This window comes from Apis mellifera, linkage group LG8, assembly GCF_003254395.2.
Source record: "Apis mellifera strain DH4 linkage group LG8, Amel_HAv3.1, whole genome shotgun sequence".
NCBI classification, from domain to species: domain Eukaryota; kingdom Metazoa; phylum Arthropoda; class Insecta; order Hymenoptera; family Apidae; genus Apis; species Apis mellifera.
Window position 1 is genome coordinate 8,890,626 of NC_037645.1, and position 19,735 is coordinate 8,910,360.

Here is a 19,735-nt window from a genome sequence, read left to right on the forward strand (position 1 = left end):
AATATATATATATACTCATACAAAAATCTACGTACTTAGAATTATGTGCATCAACTAGGCATACGAAAGGAAAGTTTCTATCATTCCTTTATCGTTATAAGCTTTATCCTTAAATATGTAGCAATCATCATTGGATTGTTGATGACGCGATATGAGATCTAGGGGGAAAAAGATTCGAATGAATCAAACGAGATAAAGAGAACATAAATTTTATATATTTCAATGACTACTGCGTTAAAGCAACGCTTTCGAAATGAATCTCTATTCGGAGAATTATTTTAAAAAAAGATTTGCCGCATCACAAAAAACAGCTTGATAGTTCTTTTCTTCTTTTCAATTATCGCGATATGTACGAATCACAAAAAGCCGGTAAAAGCACGCTACTCGATTGGACCCCAGTTTATATATCGTCCTTTTTCATAAATTAAATCAATTGTGACGTTTTTCCTGCATTCTTCGATTTTTTTCTTTTTTTCTTCTAATTAACTATTAATTCTTTTTTCGTCACCTAAAAATTCGCTATGTTAACTAAAACATTACAAATGTCCCTAGTATTGTCTAAAGGTGCTCATCCTTTTTTTTTTCGTTTTGTTATTTCCTTTAATATCCGCTATTTCCTTACATTCAGTCTAAATTAGGTTATATTTATATTATTTATAAGGGCTTGGAATTATTATATCCTTAATATAATACGAACTAGCCTTTTTTTTTTTAATTATTATTATTAATGCCAAGCTATGTACAAGTTGCCATTGTTTTTTTTTCTTCTTACATAACTTGGTTACAACACGTGACCATACCATTCTAAAACTCGACACACATCTCGATTCACGTTTTCGTTTGCTTGCTAACAATTATATATGATCGAAAGAAATCGGAATTTCTTCTGGCAGTAGATCACATTACTTCCATCGTATTTGACGGAACAAATAAGCGTTGATTATAAATATTCGTAGCGCTGTGTTCTACAAACTAAGAGCGCCAACTATAAAATTAAAGGAAAAATAAAAAAAAAAAAAAAAGAAAAAAAAAATATAACTTTTAAGAAATTTCAATAACAATCGTGTAATTTTGTATATTTGCAAAAAAACACGAAGAAAAATACAAATAATTATAATAATTTTTCTACACTATACTGTCTCCCCTAATTGTTTCGATTTTTATAGTTTTATTTAATAAATTTTTATATTTTTTCTTGTGATCTAATTACAGACTGTTCTTTCGGTTCATTGTCTTTATAATGAAAAAAAATTGCTGGTTTAGATTTTCATTATTATCTAACATGTTCCTTTAGCTACCTTAATAAACCTAACCATTTTTGTTCATCTTCGCGAGCCTAAGACTAGTATCAAAAAATCCGGTTACACTATTTCTCCTTAGAAAAGTCCTTTTTTTCGATTGTAATTTTGTATGTTATTAAGAAATCCAGTTCTATCTTTAGAAAAAAGAATGATGTGACTCTTCAGAGCATTTTAGTTGGAAAAACCTAAGTCCTGAAATGTGTATCAAAAGTTGCTGCTTATATGTTTCTCCTTTCTTCTTGTTCTTCTTTTCTATGTATATACTTCTTTCTTCATCTTTAAAAATTATAGTTGATCTAATTCTGTTATGTCTGACATAACACATTTGTATTCAATCACTTGTTCTAATTCCTCAGATGATTCTATTTATAAAATATGTATTAAGAATCGCAGTTCTTAGGTTGTTATTTCAAATTTTGTAACTTTGAGTCTGACACTGAAAAAAGGAATTCTATATTCCTCGATACATTTCCAGTCAGAGAAATCTAGCTACAAAAGTGTCTATTATTCAAGTTTGATTCTAATAATTTAAGACGAATCTAATCGTGAAACACGTATCAAGAGGTGCTGTTTCTGTGTTTTTTACTCTTCGTTTTGCCAGACTCAAATTCTTCCTCGCTTCTCCGTCGTTTCTCCTTTAACTGCTTTTCCATAGCAAGCATCGTAATCATTCTTTTATGAGAATCACCAACGATCCAACCGTGTTGTTCTTGACGATCATCTTCTTCCTCTTCAACTGCAGGAACAATTTCGAGCATTTCCTCTTCATCACTGGAACTCGACCAATAATATAACTGATTAGCAGCTGCTCTTTTTCGTCGGCCAATAGCCACTCCAACTCCTTCTTCGACCTTATTCCAAGATTTTGTCGTCTTCAGTTCTTCATCACCAGAATCTCGTTTGCCACTAGAAGACCTACGTTCTTTATCCTTTGATCCTTTCGAATCTGTTCTGTTCCTTCTTTCAGAATTCGTATTCTTGTTCTTTTTACCTGTTGTCATTTTTTGATCTAATTTCGTGGTCTTTTTTGGCTTTGTTAAAGACTTAGAGTGCTTTTTTTGCTTCACAGAAACTTGTTGATTATTTTCATTCTCGTGATTGCTGTCCATAGGCATGAACTTGTTACAGTTGTTCTCTAAATCGCTCAATCCTTCATGATTATTCTTAACATAAAAATCTTCGTCTGTCTTATTTTGCTTTTTTTGTTTTTCCTTAGCTTTTTTCTTTTGTGATAATTCTTGTACTATTATATTTTCCGTTGATTTCGTATTCTCTGACTCCTTACTATTAATATCTGTCTTTGCATCTGCAACACTTTGTGCAAGAGATTCTTTTTTCTTTCCAACTTCTCGCAAAATTTCTTCCTCGATAGCCTTTTGTTCCTTAGCTATCATTTGTTCGTGTTTTTTTTCTATATATCTTTCTTTCCTCTTTTCCTTCGATTCTCTCTTCTGTTTTCGTGGTTTATCATGATCTGATTTATCATTTATTTTTTTATCTTTTGAACTCATTTCTTCATCAGAGCTACTAATCTCTGCCAACAATCCTTGTTTGCCAATAGCACATTTTCTCTGTCTTCTAGTAGGCTGAAAATCCATTAATATCCTTTCTTGTTCTTCTTGCATTTTCTTCAATTGTTGTTCTTTTCTCTTCTTTGACTCTTGCACTTTTCTACTTAAAAATACATGTAATGGAAGATTTTCAGATTCCTTTTGCGGTTTTTCATTACTCGATAATTTCTCAGGTAAGACTAGGAGTTCATTGTCAAGTTCTTCCTCCTGTACATCTATATGAACAGGAGATTTTGCTACTTCTTTATTAGGATTAAACGTTTCATTTTCAGGTTCTGTTGTTAGTGAGTTCACATGTTCAGTAGACTTACCAGTTTTATTTACATTATCATATTTTGTTCCTACGGAATTTCCGTTGTCAGCTTGATCTAAAAGATCTAAAGCTTCCTCAAGTGGAATCAATTCATTTTCCTGTATATAATCTTTTTTAGTACCAGTATTTTCTTCTGGTAGATTTGGACCATTCGATCTGAACTCTTCTGGATCTTTTGTTAACTCAGTGAGAGGAGCTGAATCTTCTTCTGAATCAACAACGGAACTGTCTTCTCTATATAGATCATCCATTTCAAAGTTTCTCTCGTATTGGTTTTCAGTTTCATCATCGCTATTTCTCTGTTCATCTAAATCTTTCCTCTCGTCGATAACCAAGGGATGATCTGACATTTCTGATTCAGATTTTTTGTTATCACAATCATGCTTAGAGATATCATTCTTCAAATTTTCATCCCTCCAATCATCCACATGATCTTCGTCTTCGGAAGAAATTTGATATTTATTAATCGATTCTTGACCTTGTTCCACGTTTTCTAATTCAGTTATTTTCTTATTGCTCTTTTTCACTCTTCTCTGTTTTCTCGATTCATAATCCGTTTCTTCGTCCTCAAATTCACTTTCAGACGAAGTGTACAATTCCGCAAAAATATTTTGTTTCCCTTTCGAACATGTTCTTTGACTCTTCGAAATACCTACACCAATATCTTCAGCTTTTATAGCAGTTCTGTATTCATCAGAGCTATCATTTTCATACCATGCATTCCTAGTTTTTTTCTTAGAATTCTTATTACGTTTCTTCAATTTCGAATGCTTCAGAGATTGCTCTACAGATCTTTTACCTTTTGATTGCTTCCTTTCCACAAATTCATCCATAGGTCCAGTAATCTGTTGTTGCTGATCCTCACTCTGGAAAGATTTCAAAGCGCCCTTCGTTTTTGGAGCAAACTTTTCCAGTTTCTTGAACTTTTTATCAATCACAGATTCTAATCTGTCGTTTAAAGCATCATCAGTTTTTGCATTTTCTAGATTATCTCCAATAGCTTTGGACATTAAACCACTCATATCTATTTCTTTGGTTTTCAAACAGTTTATTTCATATCCTGGCTTACTCCTGTAAGACATGACACTACCCAGATTAGTTTCTATTTGACTTTCCTCCTCGTCAAATTCATAAATATCCTTGATCTTGTCCGAGACAAATTCTTCTTTTCTCTCAAATCCATCACGACGTTTTTTCCTTTCAACCAGACCTCCGTGTTCATTACGGCGGATCAAAGGAAAATCCTGATGTTTCTTTGTCTTTTTCGCTTTGCGTTGTTTGTGTATATTTATTTCTCGAAGAGCTGCATCTGTTTTTGACTTCTCTTGTTGTTTCCTCTCGTTCATTTCTTTTTTCCTCTCGAAAAGTTCTTTGATAGGATTTCTAGATTTCTTCTGCAAGTCTTTGGACATGGTTATAGGGTTTGGTTCAAGAATTGAATCCTTGGTCAAAGAAGTCTTCGTAGGTTGAATCACTTCTTTGGAAGCTGGATCCTCAGCTGTGGATGTTGGGGCGCGAGCACATGCTAATTCGGCTAAAACCTTCATTGGCGTGGATCCACTGTGGATAGAATAATTTTGTTTTGAGTATTAAATTGAAAATAATTGAAAAATAATAAGATAGCATGTTATTTATTAAAGATTACATCATTTTTCGATATTTTTTTTTAACTATTCTATCTTTTTTTATCATTATCATTTATGGGAACATAAATTAGAAAAAATAAATTCAAAAATTTTTAAATCTTTAAATTCAGTCTCAATAACGTTAAGATGATATTTTTGATATTTTTCTATTTTCTTTACTTCAAATTTCTATCAATTATTTTAATATTCCAATTGAATATTATATTTATATTTATTAAAGTAAGAAAATAGATATGTAAAAATTTTAATGGCAGAAATTCTACTTCTAAATCCAATCTGACTTTATTACGTATAAGAATCATATATCAACATAGCCATTACATGGTAATAGATTTACAACCACCTGAAGCATATTTATTCTTCTACGTTTCCTGTTCCAAACCAGGGAATGGCTGAGCCAAGTTGGTAAGAGAAATGCTCTTCCAACAAGAGTTTCCATCGACTTTGAATTATTGTTTAGCCAAATAACGAACATCAGAATGTATATTCCCACCTCTGTTATATGGAGATACCTTGTCGTGAGTGGGTAGAGTGACGGGATCAGATCAATACATAACGAAGAGGAAACCATTCAACAAGATATCAGCGTCTTGTTATTTACAGATATAATATTATTTCGATATTTGGTTGAAGAAGACACTCGACGCTTTTTAACATTCCACGAATTAGATTTATGCAGATTGTGTCACAGAAGAACAATAAAATTTTAAAATATATTATTTTGAAGTATAGGACATAATATTTTAATCCATCGAGGTAAATTTAATTTATTTAATTTTAATTTCTAATTTTATGCTTATGAATGAGGATTTTTAATATATTTTCTTTGGGTATATAGCACGTGTATACTGAATAATGAAATGAAAATTCAATTAAATATTCATTGTAATTAAAAAAATTTTGCATTTGCAAAGTATTAATGATTCATTGAATAAAAGACAATTGAAATAACTTCGAAATAGAGAAGAAGGCAAGAAAAATAATCTTTTGATGATATTATGAAAATTAATTTTACAGGAGGAAAATAGCATTATATAATGCATTTGACGAAAATATTAATATATTAATATGATATATAAAATATATATATAAGATATATTAATATTAATATTAATATTAATATAAATATATATATAAGATATATTAATATTAATATTAATATTAATATTATTGAAGAAATAAAGAAAAAAAATTTTTGATTTTCTTCTATTATGAATCTCGAGTAACCAATTGTAGAATATGCTAACGTTTCGTTTAAAATAATTTTTCAATGAATTTTATATAGTGCAGTTCAAGAGTGCAATCAACAGGTGTGAAAATAAAAAATTTTGATATTCGATATACTGTATGAATTGCAGTTTTTTTTTTTTTTTTGGAAGAGATAGAACAGTAAGAGACACTTGATTTGATACGTAACAAACGATTTGCCGTCGGTTAACATTCTCTGAAATCGCTTTTTTTTTTTTGTATAAAATGATTTTGTGAGATTGGCTTAAACTTTTTATAAAAATTTAGTCAACAATATCAATTTAGAAAAATGGAATTGTTGCAATATATCAAATTTAAAAAACCACCATTATAATGGCACTTTGATTCAATTTTCAATTTTCAAAAATATCATTCAAGGATAATACAATAGAATTTCTTTATTTTCTATTTAGCATTAAAAATTACTCACTTGTGATCATGTTTTTCATTGTTGTGCCATAAGTTGGACAACGCTTTGTCCAGTAAACCTCCTAACGAAGAGTTCATTTTAGAGCCCTTCAGCCCTGAAGATTCTAAATTCATTTTTCTATCGTTGTGCTCCTCTTGTGGGTCTCTACTGTGCAAAGTATTGTAGTCTCCATCCGACAGATTCGAACCAGCGATGCGTCCTTGATCTTGTAGACTACTAGAGTACGAATTTTTCGCGATATCCAATTCATTCTTCTTAGAAAAGCCTCGTTCACCCCGTATCAACTCGTTATTGCTCTTCTGTCCAAACGTGCTGGCTATCAGATTCTCGCTCTCTCTCATACGTTGTTGAATTTTGTCTCTGAGTTTGTTGTTGTGCTCGAATGCAACGTCCAGACTGTCTTCGTAGCCCAAATTGTCTGCTCTGGCCATGTCAGGACTGGCTGATCTGCTGGAATGCTCGCTCCTTAGATTTCTACTGCCATGCTTTTGGTAATCCCTTTCTCTAGTGCTGTACATCTCTTCGCCTAGTAACTGCAAATGGATCAGATTGAATAATGAATAACGATTCGATGATTCTTCAATGGTTATTCTTTTCATATCCATAATAATAATAATTTTTTGCTTTCTGCAAAGTGCGGACCATTTGAGAGCAATGCAAATCCAATTGGAACCAATTAAAATCAATAGAATTTTGGTGGCATTGTTTAGAACAATCTAGAGCAATAATAAAGATGTTATTCCAGATTGTGAAATGAGCCACTTTACAGAAAGCAGAATGCGAGAGTATCTACAATAGCTCAAAATAGTTTCACAGAATAGAAACTGTTGATCAGTAACATTAAATTTTATTTATACTTATGGTAAGAAAAAAGCCTTTTTTAAATGTGGTTTTTTTTTTAGATGAGTAAGAAATTTTATGTTCTTGTGCATATATAATCTATACTATAGAAATGGATTGTGTTAACAATAGCAGAATCTTTTTTTTTTTTTTGTATTAAAGAAAAATTAAAGGTTTATTATTTTGTTTTTCATAAGATAGTATAGTCTTGTAAAAGATGTGAAGCATTTGAGAAGAGAAAATAAAGATTTGCAGAGTGAAAAGAATCGTTTAGTAATACTCGTTATCATTTAGTTGCATTTTTCTTTTTTTTTAAATACATTTTTAGACATTAAAAAACAGTTTTTGAGGGGATGACTACCATACACACTAAGAAATATCAAAGGAATGAGAGAACTACCTTTTGCATGCATACTGAGAGACATTGTCTGTATAAAGCTGGTTCATAGGTCCTGCAAACATTACCACAATAATGTATAGAATATTCTCTTTCTTGGAATTCTATGTAAGGGTGTAATTCATTTTATTATTGAAATTTTATTTCTGGAATAATTGAATCATTGTTAAATGTAACGTAAAATATAAGGCTAAATGATAGATAGTGTGTATAAATTAATGTATTATTTATTAATTATATGACTTTGTTTTTCGAATTTAAAGAAAAGAATAATTAGAAAAGTTTGTATTTTTATTCCACTTATTAAAATTATTATTATTATTATACTTTTTTTTTAAGAAACACCCTTACAGTTAAAAATTCTATAAGTATCTATTTAAAAAAAAAAGGAAAAAAAAAGAAATTAAAATTGCAGATGTGAATTGAAAGTTTTAGCTAGAACATATAACACGTATTATAAGATAGTTAAGCGTAATAGCAAATAATTTGAAAAAAGAAAAAAAGTTTTGCATGCAAAGTGTAGAATTGTTGTGATGTGATACATTAAAAGAGTTTTGCAATTCGAAGAATAAAAATTATATATTTAAATATTGAAAAATATATTGTTAACTTACCAGTTATTTCAAATTTGATTGAAATATTTTATTAATTTTTTAAATTAATCTTTTTAAACATTTCCTGACTGATAGATACATAATCAACTTTATTTTTGATCAACATTACTGATTGCTGAGAAATTTGAGAAAAAGAAGAGAAATTTAAAAAAAAAGAAAAAAATGTGAAAAGAATCACACAAAAATGTGTAAAAAATGACATATATAATGTAAAAAGGAAATACAATATTAAAACATCTGTTAATTTATAAAACACATTTTTATAATCTATTTAATATTCTTTGTACCAAAATAAGTTATTCATCATATACACATTTTGATATATCCTGTTATAATTCTTGAAACAAATATTCTAACAAGCATGCAAAAATCAAATCGTTCCCAGATCAAATACTCACCTGATTTACCGATTCTAACAGACTTCCCAAGCTGTTCTGACTCTCCACATCCCTCCATCGATCCTTAGGCCCTCTGAATCCTTGATGCTGATCATCCTTCTTATGATAACCTTCGTTATGATCAAGCTTGATCTTCTTAGCGCCTCTAAGTTCGTTTTCAGTGGTTGCTTTCAATCTAGAACAACACTCGACAAACAGTTCCTCGTCGAAATTCAATACCTTGCCCTGTCTGGGCTTCGCCACCTCTATCTCCTGTGGAACATCCAAAGCGTTATCTTCTATGGCGTCGGTGGGTGCTATAGTGACGACCTCACTCTTGTGGATCGAAGAGGGGGATCTGATGACAATCTTCTCGCTAGAAAACTCGCTCGAGCTTCTCTTTCTAGTTGCAACCTGGTTGACGATTAACGTCTCTTCTTCGTTTTCACTGTTCGAGCTACTCTCCACGAAACTCCTCGGCGTCCCGCAGACGAAGAAAGGTGATATTCGCCTGCGAGCGATATTCTCGTCTTCCTCGTCGTTCATATCAGAGTTTCTAGTGGTTTGAGAGTTTCTGTCCATACTCGGGGATCTATTCCTCACGCTACTGGGCGCCAGGCTGCTACAACTACGAGAAGAATCTAGGTCAACTGATAGTCTACTTGCAGTCAAAGGTTCTGCTTCGGGGGGGAAATCCTTGACGAAATTGTCCTCCTTGTCTTCGTCCAAATCCTTGGTATTCTCCAAACTTCTCCTATCATTCGCCAGATCCCTCCAACCTTCCTCCTCACCCTTGCCTTTACTCTTCCTGGAACATGACAATTTCCTTCTTTTCGCCTTCTGTTCATCTTCTACAGACTCCTCCAAAGCAACCATTTTGGATGAATCCTCATCATAGTTGAAGGACCCGTAGCCACTGTCCTTGATCATCAGATCAGGCTTTCCTTGATTCCTCAATCCATAATTCGGTTCCTTGTATTTCAACGATCTTTTACCAATCAAATTGGCGTCCAGGTAATCGTCCTCGAATGTTCTCGAAATTAATTCTTCAGCCCTCTTCTTACTTTGCCTGCATTTGGTAGATGGTAATGACAAGAAGTAGTCTACGTCGTGCTTCCTCCTGGAGTTGTTCTTCGATTTCGAACGCTTTCTGGAAGAACGATGCTCCATTTGATCTTCCTCCTCCTCTTCTTCCTCCTCCTCCTCCTCTTCCTCCTCCTCCTCTTCATCTCCCAGCATCAGACTTGTATCTTTGCCTCTCTCCGTCGAAGAGGAAGAACTTTTCTTCAGCTTCTTTCGCTTGTTGGGACTAGGAGTGAACGACGTGTGCCTTTTCTTCTCGCTGGAGGAGGACTCTTTGGTCTTCGCTTCGGAGAATCTAAAACCTGGCCTCGAGAGATCCGAATCGTCCTCCGACTTGGACACCCAATCGTTCAACACCTCCTTCACTTTGTCCGGCTTTTCACCGCTGCCAAACACTCTGCCAAACACGCTTTTCACTATTTTGCTCTTGTTCTGCGACTCGACGATCTTATCCTCAACCTCGCTCTCGTCACTTTCGCTGTTAAGATCATTCATCTTGCTCCTCGCGCAGGATCTCCTCCCTCTCGATATTCTGTTCGAATACTTGTGACTCCTTGACATCCTTTTGCTCGATTTTCTACCGTTGCTCATCATCACTCTCCCTTCGTAAACTTCGTTTTCCGATTCTGACGAACTCTTCGAATCCTTGTCCGAATCTTTCAACGTTCTCTCGGCTTCCTCGTCCGACGCGATTCGAAGGAACTCGTTGCTCGCCGATTTTCTCTTCCTGCCATCGCTCAACTCGTCCAATGAATTATCGTCACGTTCGTTAACTTTACGATCATCCTCGCGGATGGATCCCTGTTCGTTCATCCGCCTCTTGTACATCTCCAATTTCTCCTCCCTTTCCAACAAGACTTGCGACAACGGTTTGTCGGCAAGGCTGGACGAGGACGAAGCCTCGTCGTCGAAAGATTCGACTCGATCATCGTCGTTCTTCTTCTCTTCGGAAGAGAGTTTCTCTTCCTCCGTTATCCTTCGTTGCAGGGAAGTGGTTTCTTCTTCGCCCGATGATTCAGGCTTAGATGACTCGATTTTCGCAATTCCATCGGGTTCGTATTTATCGTCGTTCTTCGATGTCTCGTTATCCTCCGTAGAATTAGAAGAAGACCTTTCGTCGAAAGTTTTCGAGGATTCGACCGGAGGATTTTTCTCGTTTCCGATCTGCGAGAGTTTGGCAATCTCGTCGAATTTGTTTTGATTAAGTTTAGATTTGGCAGAGGTTCTCGTAAAAGATTGATCAAATTCTTCCGTTTCCACCTCGTGCTTCCTGGGTCTACCTTTCTTCGATTTCCCGTTTTGCCGTGCCGTTCTCTCCGATTCCTTTACAGAAGATTCGTGATTCGTTCTTAGGCTTTCCTCCTCGAAACCGTCCAATTCCGAATTAGCGTCCAAACTCTTCTTTCCATCGTTCAAATTTCTCGACGACGAGCTCGAGTCTTCTTGATCGAATTCACCAACCTCGATTTTAGAATTATCAGATTCGTTGGTCGGCTCTACGTTGCGGATATCACTTTCATAATTTTCCTTCGAATTGGAATTAACAATGTCGAGATCGGTATTCAAGTAATTCAACTTGAAGCTGTTGCCAGTTTCAGAATCGATTTCTTTACCAACTTCTATGGTTCGTTTGTTTATGGTCAACTTTAAGCTTACACGCTCGCAAGGCTGCTCCTTTTCCGTGTCATCTAACCTAACATTTGAAAAATTCTCAGTCTTATCGTTGGTATCTAATTTATAATTTATATTCCTATATACATCATTCGCCATTTCTCCTGTATTCGACGGAGCATCTCCCATTTCCACATCCTGGCTCTCCTCCAATTTTCCAATACAATCTGAACACTGTTCTTGATTGAAATCATCGTTCTTTTCCATCCTTGAAACGTTCTCTTCTACTGATTCCATATTATTCGAGTTCTTAAGCGAATTTTCCAATATATTTGCATCGTCACACGATTCTGTCGTGTCAAAATGCGAGGAATTTACAATTTTTATGGGCACATTTGCATCTATCACTACAGTTTTTAAATTTTCCTTTGGATTTTCTGAAGCAAGGCTGTCCAAGATGATTTCTCCATCAATTGAACTCCTCTTCTTCCCCTTCTTTTCGTACTTCCTCTTCTTACCAATCTCCTCCACTTCGCTCTTGGCTTCCATCTTTATAGGCGTTGACGTGGATTCTGGTTCAGGGCTGATTTGATCCATGATAACGTACTCGTCGTGGCTCATGTTCTCGGTGATCTTACAAATTTCCTCGTCCAAGAGTTCGTCTTCAAGTATGTGTTGATGGGGTTGAGGGGTGGTGATCAGGGAATCCTGTCCTTCCAAGGCTAATTCCATCCTGTCAACTGTAACGGAAGGCTTTGTAGCATTAACTCCTTTCTGATCATCCTTTGAAGAAATATTTATCAAAGACTCGTCGATCACGCTTCTGTTCTCATTGCTGGAAGCATCGTTGTGACTAGTAGCGCAAGGATCCTCCACGTTCTCCGCGGGTGTCTCACCCTTTTTCGATTTAGACGTTTGCAGCAAATGGGATTGGGACTGGTTGTGCTTCTTCAGTGAACTTTTCCTCGTGAAACTGGTCGTGCAAACGTTGCAGAAGAACTTGGCAGCCTCCTTCGTCAACTTCTTCCTCTTCTCCACGATCAGTATCTCACCTGTCTTCTTGTGCACAACCACGTAATTACCCGCCCCCCTCTTCTTTGGTGTCTGGAAATCATCCTCTATCCGGCAAACGCTGTTCAACCTCTCGTCCTCCTCCAGTCTCTCCCCAATTTCTTCCTCCTCCTCCTCTTCCTCTTCGTCGTCGTCCTCCTCCTCCTCCTCCTCCTCCTCATCTTCCTCCTCATCCTCAACGATTAACCTATCCGAATCTTCCACCAACCCCACGTTCCCTCCCTTCCCAACTTCGTCTTCCGATCTTCTCTCCTCTTCCACGTTCGAACCAATTCCCTCCAACGATGATTTATTCCCCGATTCCAACGATTGTCCATCATCTTTCCTCGTCTCCCTTTCTTCTCGCAGGGTCACGCAATCCTGAATATCCAACGCGGGAATGTCGAAATCGTCCATCAAGTAGAACTCGGTGAAGAAGGATATGTTCTTCTTGGCTCTCCTCTTCAAGCTCTGCCTCCTGTCACTGACGTTCTTTTCCGATTCCGAGTCAGTGATAGAGGTGTCTGTCTGCACGTCATCACGCTCCCGCAACTCCTTCCTCTTCTTCGAGAAACGTTTCCTCCTGAAATAACCTAGATTGTCGCTGGCGCAAGATGTCTCTGACAAGTTATCCGTGCTCTCCGCTCGCTGATTCGATTGCTGCCCATCTTGACACGACGAGTCCTCCGCGGATAATTGTTTCCTCTTCCTAGACCTGGTTCTGCCTGTCTGATCGAGGGAAGGAGGTCCAACTGTCCAGGTGTTCGACTTTTCCAAATCGGTTTGTTCCGAGATCGAGGCATGTTTTCCATCCTCGAGGGACGATTCTGATTCTTCCTCCTTCGTTTTATCTTGGCAATCCACGCTACTGCAAGTTGTACTCTCAACCTCAACTTGGTTATTTTGATTATCCGGCTGATTCTCGTCAACAGTGGATTTCCTTTTGTACGGTCTTTTCTTCGTGTGTTGCAACACCTCCGTCACCTCTGGAATTTTGAACGTTTCTAAACTCTGGCCAGCAATTTGTAGATTCTTGGTCCGATCCGATTCGCCCTCCTCGACGAACAACATTCTGTTCGTTCTCAGTGATCTTCTGGGAGGAAGCTGAGTTTCCAATGATTCCAATTTGGAGTCGGTGTTCTCTCGCGACTTGTCGATCGTCAAACATTTCTTCTTCCTTCCGCGCTTCTTTGGCACTTTAACAATTGGAGGAGGAACCTCGACGATCTCTTTCTTTTCGGGATGATCTTTCGTCGATCGATTTTCTACGATATCTTCTTTGTCGTGAATCCTCTCATCCTCAACATTGTCTTGATTCGTTATCGGTACTTGGTCTAGGATAGTTGGAAACGTTGTTGTTGTTTCGACATTTGGAACTTCGTTTCTCGTGATCTGAAGATTTTTAGACGGCTCTTCCGAAGGCACTTCAGGATTTTCTATGTTGCTAACAGGAGTTTCGGTTTCAGTTTCAATTCTCTCCTCGTTTCGTGACTGACTCATGGGTTTTGTTCTGAAAGACCTTCTCTTAGATCCTCTCTCAGATATTTCCTCTACGAGAGGAGAAGATTGATGATCTATTGATTCCAATTCCGTTTTTTCGATAAATTCACTCGTCTTTTCATCCTGATGAGATTTCTTGGAACATCTTCTCGTTGATGATTCGACTTTCGCGTATTGATCTAACGTTTCCACGTGGGATCCCTTATCTTCATTTTTCGTCACAGAATCTTCTTTATTTGTCGGTACACGTTCCTCTAAATTGTTTTCAGAAAACTGTTCAATTATCTTGATATCGTCATCCTTTTTGTCCATCGAATCCGTAACATCACTTACAATTTCCTTCGTGCAACACTCTATTCTAGCTTCTTTAATCTCAGTGGATAAGTCATTTTTAATGTTTTCTTTGGTAGAAGGCACTTGCTTTGATTTTTCAATCGATTGCAGCATCACGTCGTCATTGGTCAAATTCTCAGAAATTATATCCTCTTCTGTATTATTACTCGCCGATTCAATCGACTTCCTTTTGTTCTTCTTTGGCGATTTCTTTTCTAATCCCTTCTTCTTCGACTTCCTTTTCATCTTTATCTCCTCGCTCACCTCGTCGTTCACCGACTCTTCTTCCCTCGACGAATTTTCCACTTGTTGAGAATCCAAACCGTTCTCAGCAATAGTTAATCGAATTTCTTCACTTTCATCGACAGTTTCATTAGGGCTAGTCACTTTCTCATTCGAATACGTCTCGTCTTGTTCTTCCTTTTGCAATTTCGTTTCGATCCGTTTACCAACAATTTCTTCTTGTTTCTTACAAATATTCGTATCTTCTACGTCTCTTCCATCACTTTCAAACTCCTCCGTCAAGTTTATCCTCTCTCGTTCAGGTTTAACATCAGAATCCTTACTTTCCAAATACTTATCAGGTGTTAAAATATCCTGGCAATTGTCACTAGTAGTAGATTCTTTGATAATTTCTTGCTTGTTGTCTTGAACATTCTCAGTTTTACTTTTGATCTTAGATTCGGTCGAACTGTCAATATCGACCTCTGAGAAAGCAGGCCCAACCTCCTCCAATATGCTGGTGAGTTCATCAGCAGCAGTGTCCAAGAGAGAGCCAACTTCCCCTTCCAGCAAAGCATCTTTCTGTTTAGCTATCTTCGAAACTATCTTCTCCAAGAATGACCCTTTACCTTTCTGCTTCCTTCTCGACAAATCCAAAATGATATCATTGGCAGGAGACTGTTCCCCTGTCACATCTTTGGCCAACGATTCCACTTTTTGACTACTCTCCATTGATTTAACCAAGTTTATATCTTTGATGGAATCCGTTTCTGGAACTTCAGGATTCTGCTTCAAATTTTCTGCAGCAACCTTCTGAACGGGGGATGTGTTCTCGATTAATTGATCAAAATTATTGATCGGCTCTTGAACGGTGGCGTTTTTCACGGAGGATTTAATATTTTTGTCCAAATTTTGCGACTTAACCGTGTCGTTACTCGATTGTTGAACGTTGCTTTGAAAAGACTCGTGAGATTCCACGTTGTCCACAGTCGTCTGCGCGTTCAACGCGTTTTGTTGGGTCTCTATCGGGATGTTCATACCTTCTGTAAGAATGCCAATTACGTTATTTAAAGATCTCTTCGATACTCTCTCTTTCTTAGCTCCCCACGATTTTCTTGGCCTGCCAACTTTCAACTTTTGAACTGGTGCAGGCTTTTCCAACGTGTTCTCCTTACCACTGTCCATGGAATTACTCGTCTCCAATTGTAAATTTAAACTCTCATTCACCTTGATCGTTTCACCGTTTCCTGAAAAATTAGATTGCTCTTTCTCACAACAACTCTTGGACGACACTTTCTCGCTCCCTTCTTCCTTACCCTTCGCAACTTTAACTTCCTCGCTCGCGATATCTTTCTTGCAATCAGAGTTTACCTCGTTCTGCTCCATCGAATTAACTTTGTCGATAACCTCGATTGAATTGCTCTTGTCAGTTTCCACGTTCTTTGCCTGAGACACATGCTCGACGACGCTCTTTTTGTCGATCGTTTCTACGTTGCTAGATTTAATTCTACCTCGTCTTTTTCCAAAACTATTCTTCTTCGAGGTAACGTCCACGGCCTCGTTTTGAATCTCTCCCTCGGCCGTGTTCAACAACGAGCCCCTAGTTTGCCTCTTGTCCGCGCATTGAACCACGGTTTCGAAATCAGGCTTACTTTCGGACGTTTGATAGGAACTTGGCAATGATTTACCGTTATCGTTTGACAGGCTGCTGCTCCTTCGTCCCCTGGACGCCGGTTTCACCTCGTCCCTCGTTCTGCTCTCAACCTCGTCCAACGTTTTGTCATCCTTCGACCCAATCATCCTCTCCTTCTTGTCCGTTTTCCTCAAAGACTTTCGCCTGGCGTCCAACTTTTCCTTCTTGGTGGAAGCGTCCGAGACGGAACCGGAATCAAGTTGCGCCCTTTCCAAGTCCAAATCCCTACGAAATTTACCTTTCTCCTGTTCGAATTTGAATTTTACAGGCTGTCTGAGGCAACGTTTCGAGGTTGCGATTCTCGAAGTCAACGCCAACTTCGTCAACAAATCTTCTTTACTGTCCGAGCCTATCAACTTCTTCACCTCGAAAGGGACGGTCTGAATCTTCAACGGGCTGTCATCGAACAATTTGTCCAATTTCGTCCTCGTGCTCCTCGTTTCCAATTTCCCCTCCTCCTTCCTCTGCTTCGCTTCCCTCCTCCCCTCCTCCCCGCTCTTCTTCTCGCCTCTCCTCTCCTCTACCACGCTCATCATCCTGGCAGGAGCGCTTTTCCTCTTGAACTTCTCCTTCGAAACATCCAAATTTCTCGCCTTCCTTCCTTTAACCGATTTTTGATCCGACTCTTGTGCACCCTCGCACCCTCTCCCCTCCTCCAACCTCTCGCCAACCCCTTCCTCCGACCCTTTCCCTCCCTTTTCCTGCTCCAAACTCTTCCCGACAACCCTGCCACGAGGCAAGCTCGCTTTTTCCTGGCCGGAAGTGGCCGGGGAGAGGATCGGCAGATCGTTGGCCGACGACGTTTCCAAGTACTCCTCGTTGTTGTTGGAGGAGGCCTGGAGGAGCACGGCCGGCTCCAACGTGGGCATCTTGTCGCTGTCGGAGGAGAGCCTTGTGATCCTCTTCGTTACCTGTTGTTCATTGCTATTTTCCTTGCTGTTGTTCTTGAATATCTCCCTGAATCTCGATCTCGTGATCGACGACTCCTGCCCACCTACCTCGCCGTTTCTCACCTTCCCCGTTAACCGTCCTGAAACCGGACACCTGGTTTCGACGGGTGAACCCTTGTGAACCCCGGGCGACAAGAACTCCTTGTTCGGATTCCTCGCGAATTTCCCGTCCTGCGTCCTCAATTGGGACTTGGCCTTGATGGAGGCGTTCAACGAGGCGACAGGATCCACCGGCCGTTTCCTCTTAGGCGTGGTTTGGATGGAGGAAGAGGAAGAGGAGGAAGAAGAAGAGGAGGAGGAGGAGGAGGAGGAGAGCTTTCCCTTGATCGATTTCTCAACTGGATCAAGCTCCAAGGTGGTATCGGCCAACTCGCCCGTCTCGTCGCTCTCCACCATCCCTCCAACGTTGGGGGGAGAGAATTTGGTCCTGGAAGGTCTGGCCTCGGCGAAAACGCAAACCAAAGGCTCTCCTCCCTTCGTCTCCGCGAGATTCCTCGAGGATCCAGCTCTGGATGACTTGGATGACTTCAAACCACCTCTCTTACCCTGATCGGCCAAACCAACTTTCACTGCCGGATGGATCTCCTTCGTCCTCACGTTCCTTCTCTTCCCCAACACCCTTGGCCCCCTCGTCGCCGCTTTGTTACCGCCCCTGCCGCCCAACCTGGCCTCGTCTGGAGGGGCGCAATGAACGTTGCACGACGGGTATACCAACGCGGTACAATCCTTCTCTTTGGTCTCTTTCCTCTCCTCGCCGTCGTCCACCAACACCCTGTCGCTCAGCTTCCTCTCGTCTGAGGAGGCGCGAGGCGTGTAATTTCTCACCACGCTCTCGATCACCGCCGATATGTTGTCGATCCGACAACGATTCCGCTGGATCGACTTGGCGTTCTTCAGCAGCTTGTTCCTAAGGACGGCCTTGTTCCGGGACATGCGGGAAGCCGTGGAATTATCGCCGACCATCCGCGGCCTCGTTCTCCCCGTTTGCGCCTGTACAGACAGGTAACAAAACCTTTGTGTGTGGGTGTGTGTGTGTGCGCGCGTGGATATGTGGATATGCTCTTTGGAAATTTGGCTTTTTGCGGTGGAAACTAGAGAGTTACATTGGAGGTGATAATTATAGGTAAACCTCTCTGTAACTCTGTTTATAGTCTTATTTAAGAAGTATAATGTCTGTGGGTATTTTATACAAGAGAAGATTTTGATTTTCTTTTTTAATAAACTCGTTTGAGAAATGGAATTGTTTTTTTTTTTTTGGAGAAGAAGAATTCAAGTGTTTCAAATTTCAAGAAAAGATCAGTTAGAAATGTTTTCTAATTTTCTCAAAAGATATATTCGAAGGAAAATTAATATTATTGTCAAAGCTATCTAAAATTTCTAAGTTTCCTGATATTTCGATTCGACAGTTCAAGCATTTAAATCGTGTTCTATCAAAAACTTAGAGAAATGGTCAGTTTTTCAAAAAGCATTTTAATAACGCCTCAAGCTAAAGATAAATTTAAAATATTTATCTTCGGGTCGAAGAAGATCGATTCGAAAGATTTTTCTAATTTTCCACGAATCAATTGGAATCTTATATACACTGTGATTGCATATCCTTTCCACGCGTATATCCACTCTAAGTACTCTGAGAGTATTGGACATGTGTGCACGTGCGGACAGCTGTGTTGTATAATCAATACTCCACTTATATCTGTGTCGTCCAGCCGGAGCCGGTCTCTCTGTTATTGCCTTGTCATTATCGAGTTTCATCTTTTTCGTACATAGCTAGGATCCAGGTCATTCACTAACCGAAGCTGTTTGCGAGTTGCTCGTTCGTCTAATTTCAATCAACCGCCAAATGTCGTGCACGTTTTAGGTCATCATGCGCTTCATTCGTTGGCATTGAGTGTATATATATATATATATATCTCAACTGGTAGTATTTTTATAAATTTCTTTCTGGCTCTCTTTACATAATAATAGTTTTCTAAATCAGTGAATACTCTGTTTCTATGTTCTTGATATTATTATATGGATATAGACTTGTACTTGGAAATTTTTTTGATGAATGATAGAAAAATGGTACAAGTTTGCAAGTTAAAATTAAAAGTTGAGGATAAGATAGAATATTTTTTGTGGTATTTCATGTAGTTAAATAATATTCTTTTATAATATTAAATATAATATGAATTTGGAATCAGAATGAGAAGAAGAAAATAACTCTAAGTATCTTAGAATTTCTTTTAAGAAATAGAATTAATAAAATGTTATTTCTTATGTTTTTTTTTAGTATGTATTATATTATTTCATTGTTTATATTATAGTTAATTCTGCTTAGTATCGATATAGCACTTGGATCATAATTTTGGTGTTATTTCACATTGAAACACAAATACACTAAAACTGGCAATCTAAGGCAAAGACTAATCAAATTGTTTAAATGATATTCTATACTTACAGTACGTAGTCTACCCTGTGTTTTCAATGTATTGTCTTGCAACACCTTTCTGGTAGCCCTTTTGGGAGGTAAGTTGGCCAACATCTTTTGTATGCTTTCCCCTGTGAACAGGGATA

At 38.1% G+C, this 19,735-nt stretch overlaps 1 protein-coding gene across 2 annotated transcripts in view; it reads right to left on the reverse strand.

Moving 5' to 3' along the window:
- Positions 1–1,188: 1,188 nt before the first annotated feature.
- The window catches only part of LOC100578705, an 81,906-nt gene continuing 63,359 nt past the window's right edge, over positions 1,189–19,735 (reverse strand). For both annotated transcript variants that reach the window (XM_026442368.1, XM_026442367.1), the window contains exons 6-9: positions 19,620–19,720; positions 8,759–18,169; positions 6,510–7,042; positions 1,189–4,745 (exon numbers count right to left, since the gene is read on the reverse strand). In XM_026442368.1, the coding sequence (XP_026298153.1) occupies positions 1,859–4,745; positions 6,510–7,042; positions 8,759–18,169; positions 19,620–19,720 (12,932 nt within the window). In that variant the 3' untranslated portion in view covers positions 1,189–1,858. The remainder of the gene's footprint in view (positions 4,746–6,509; positions 7,043–8,758; positions 18,170–19,619; positions 19,721–19,735) is intronic.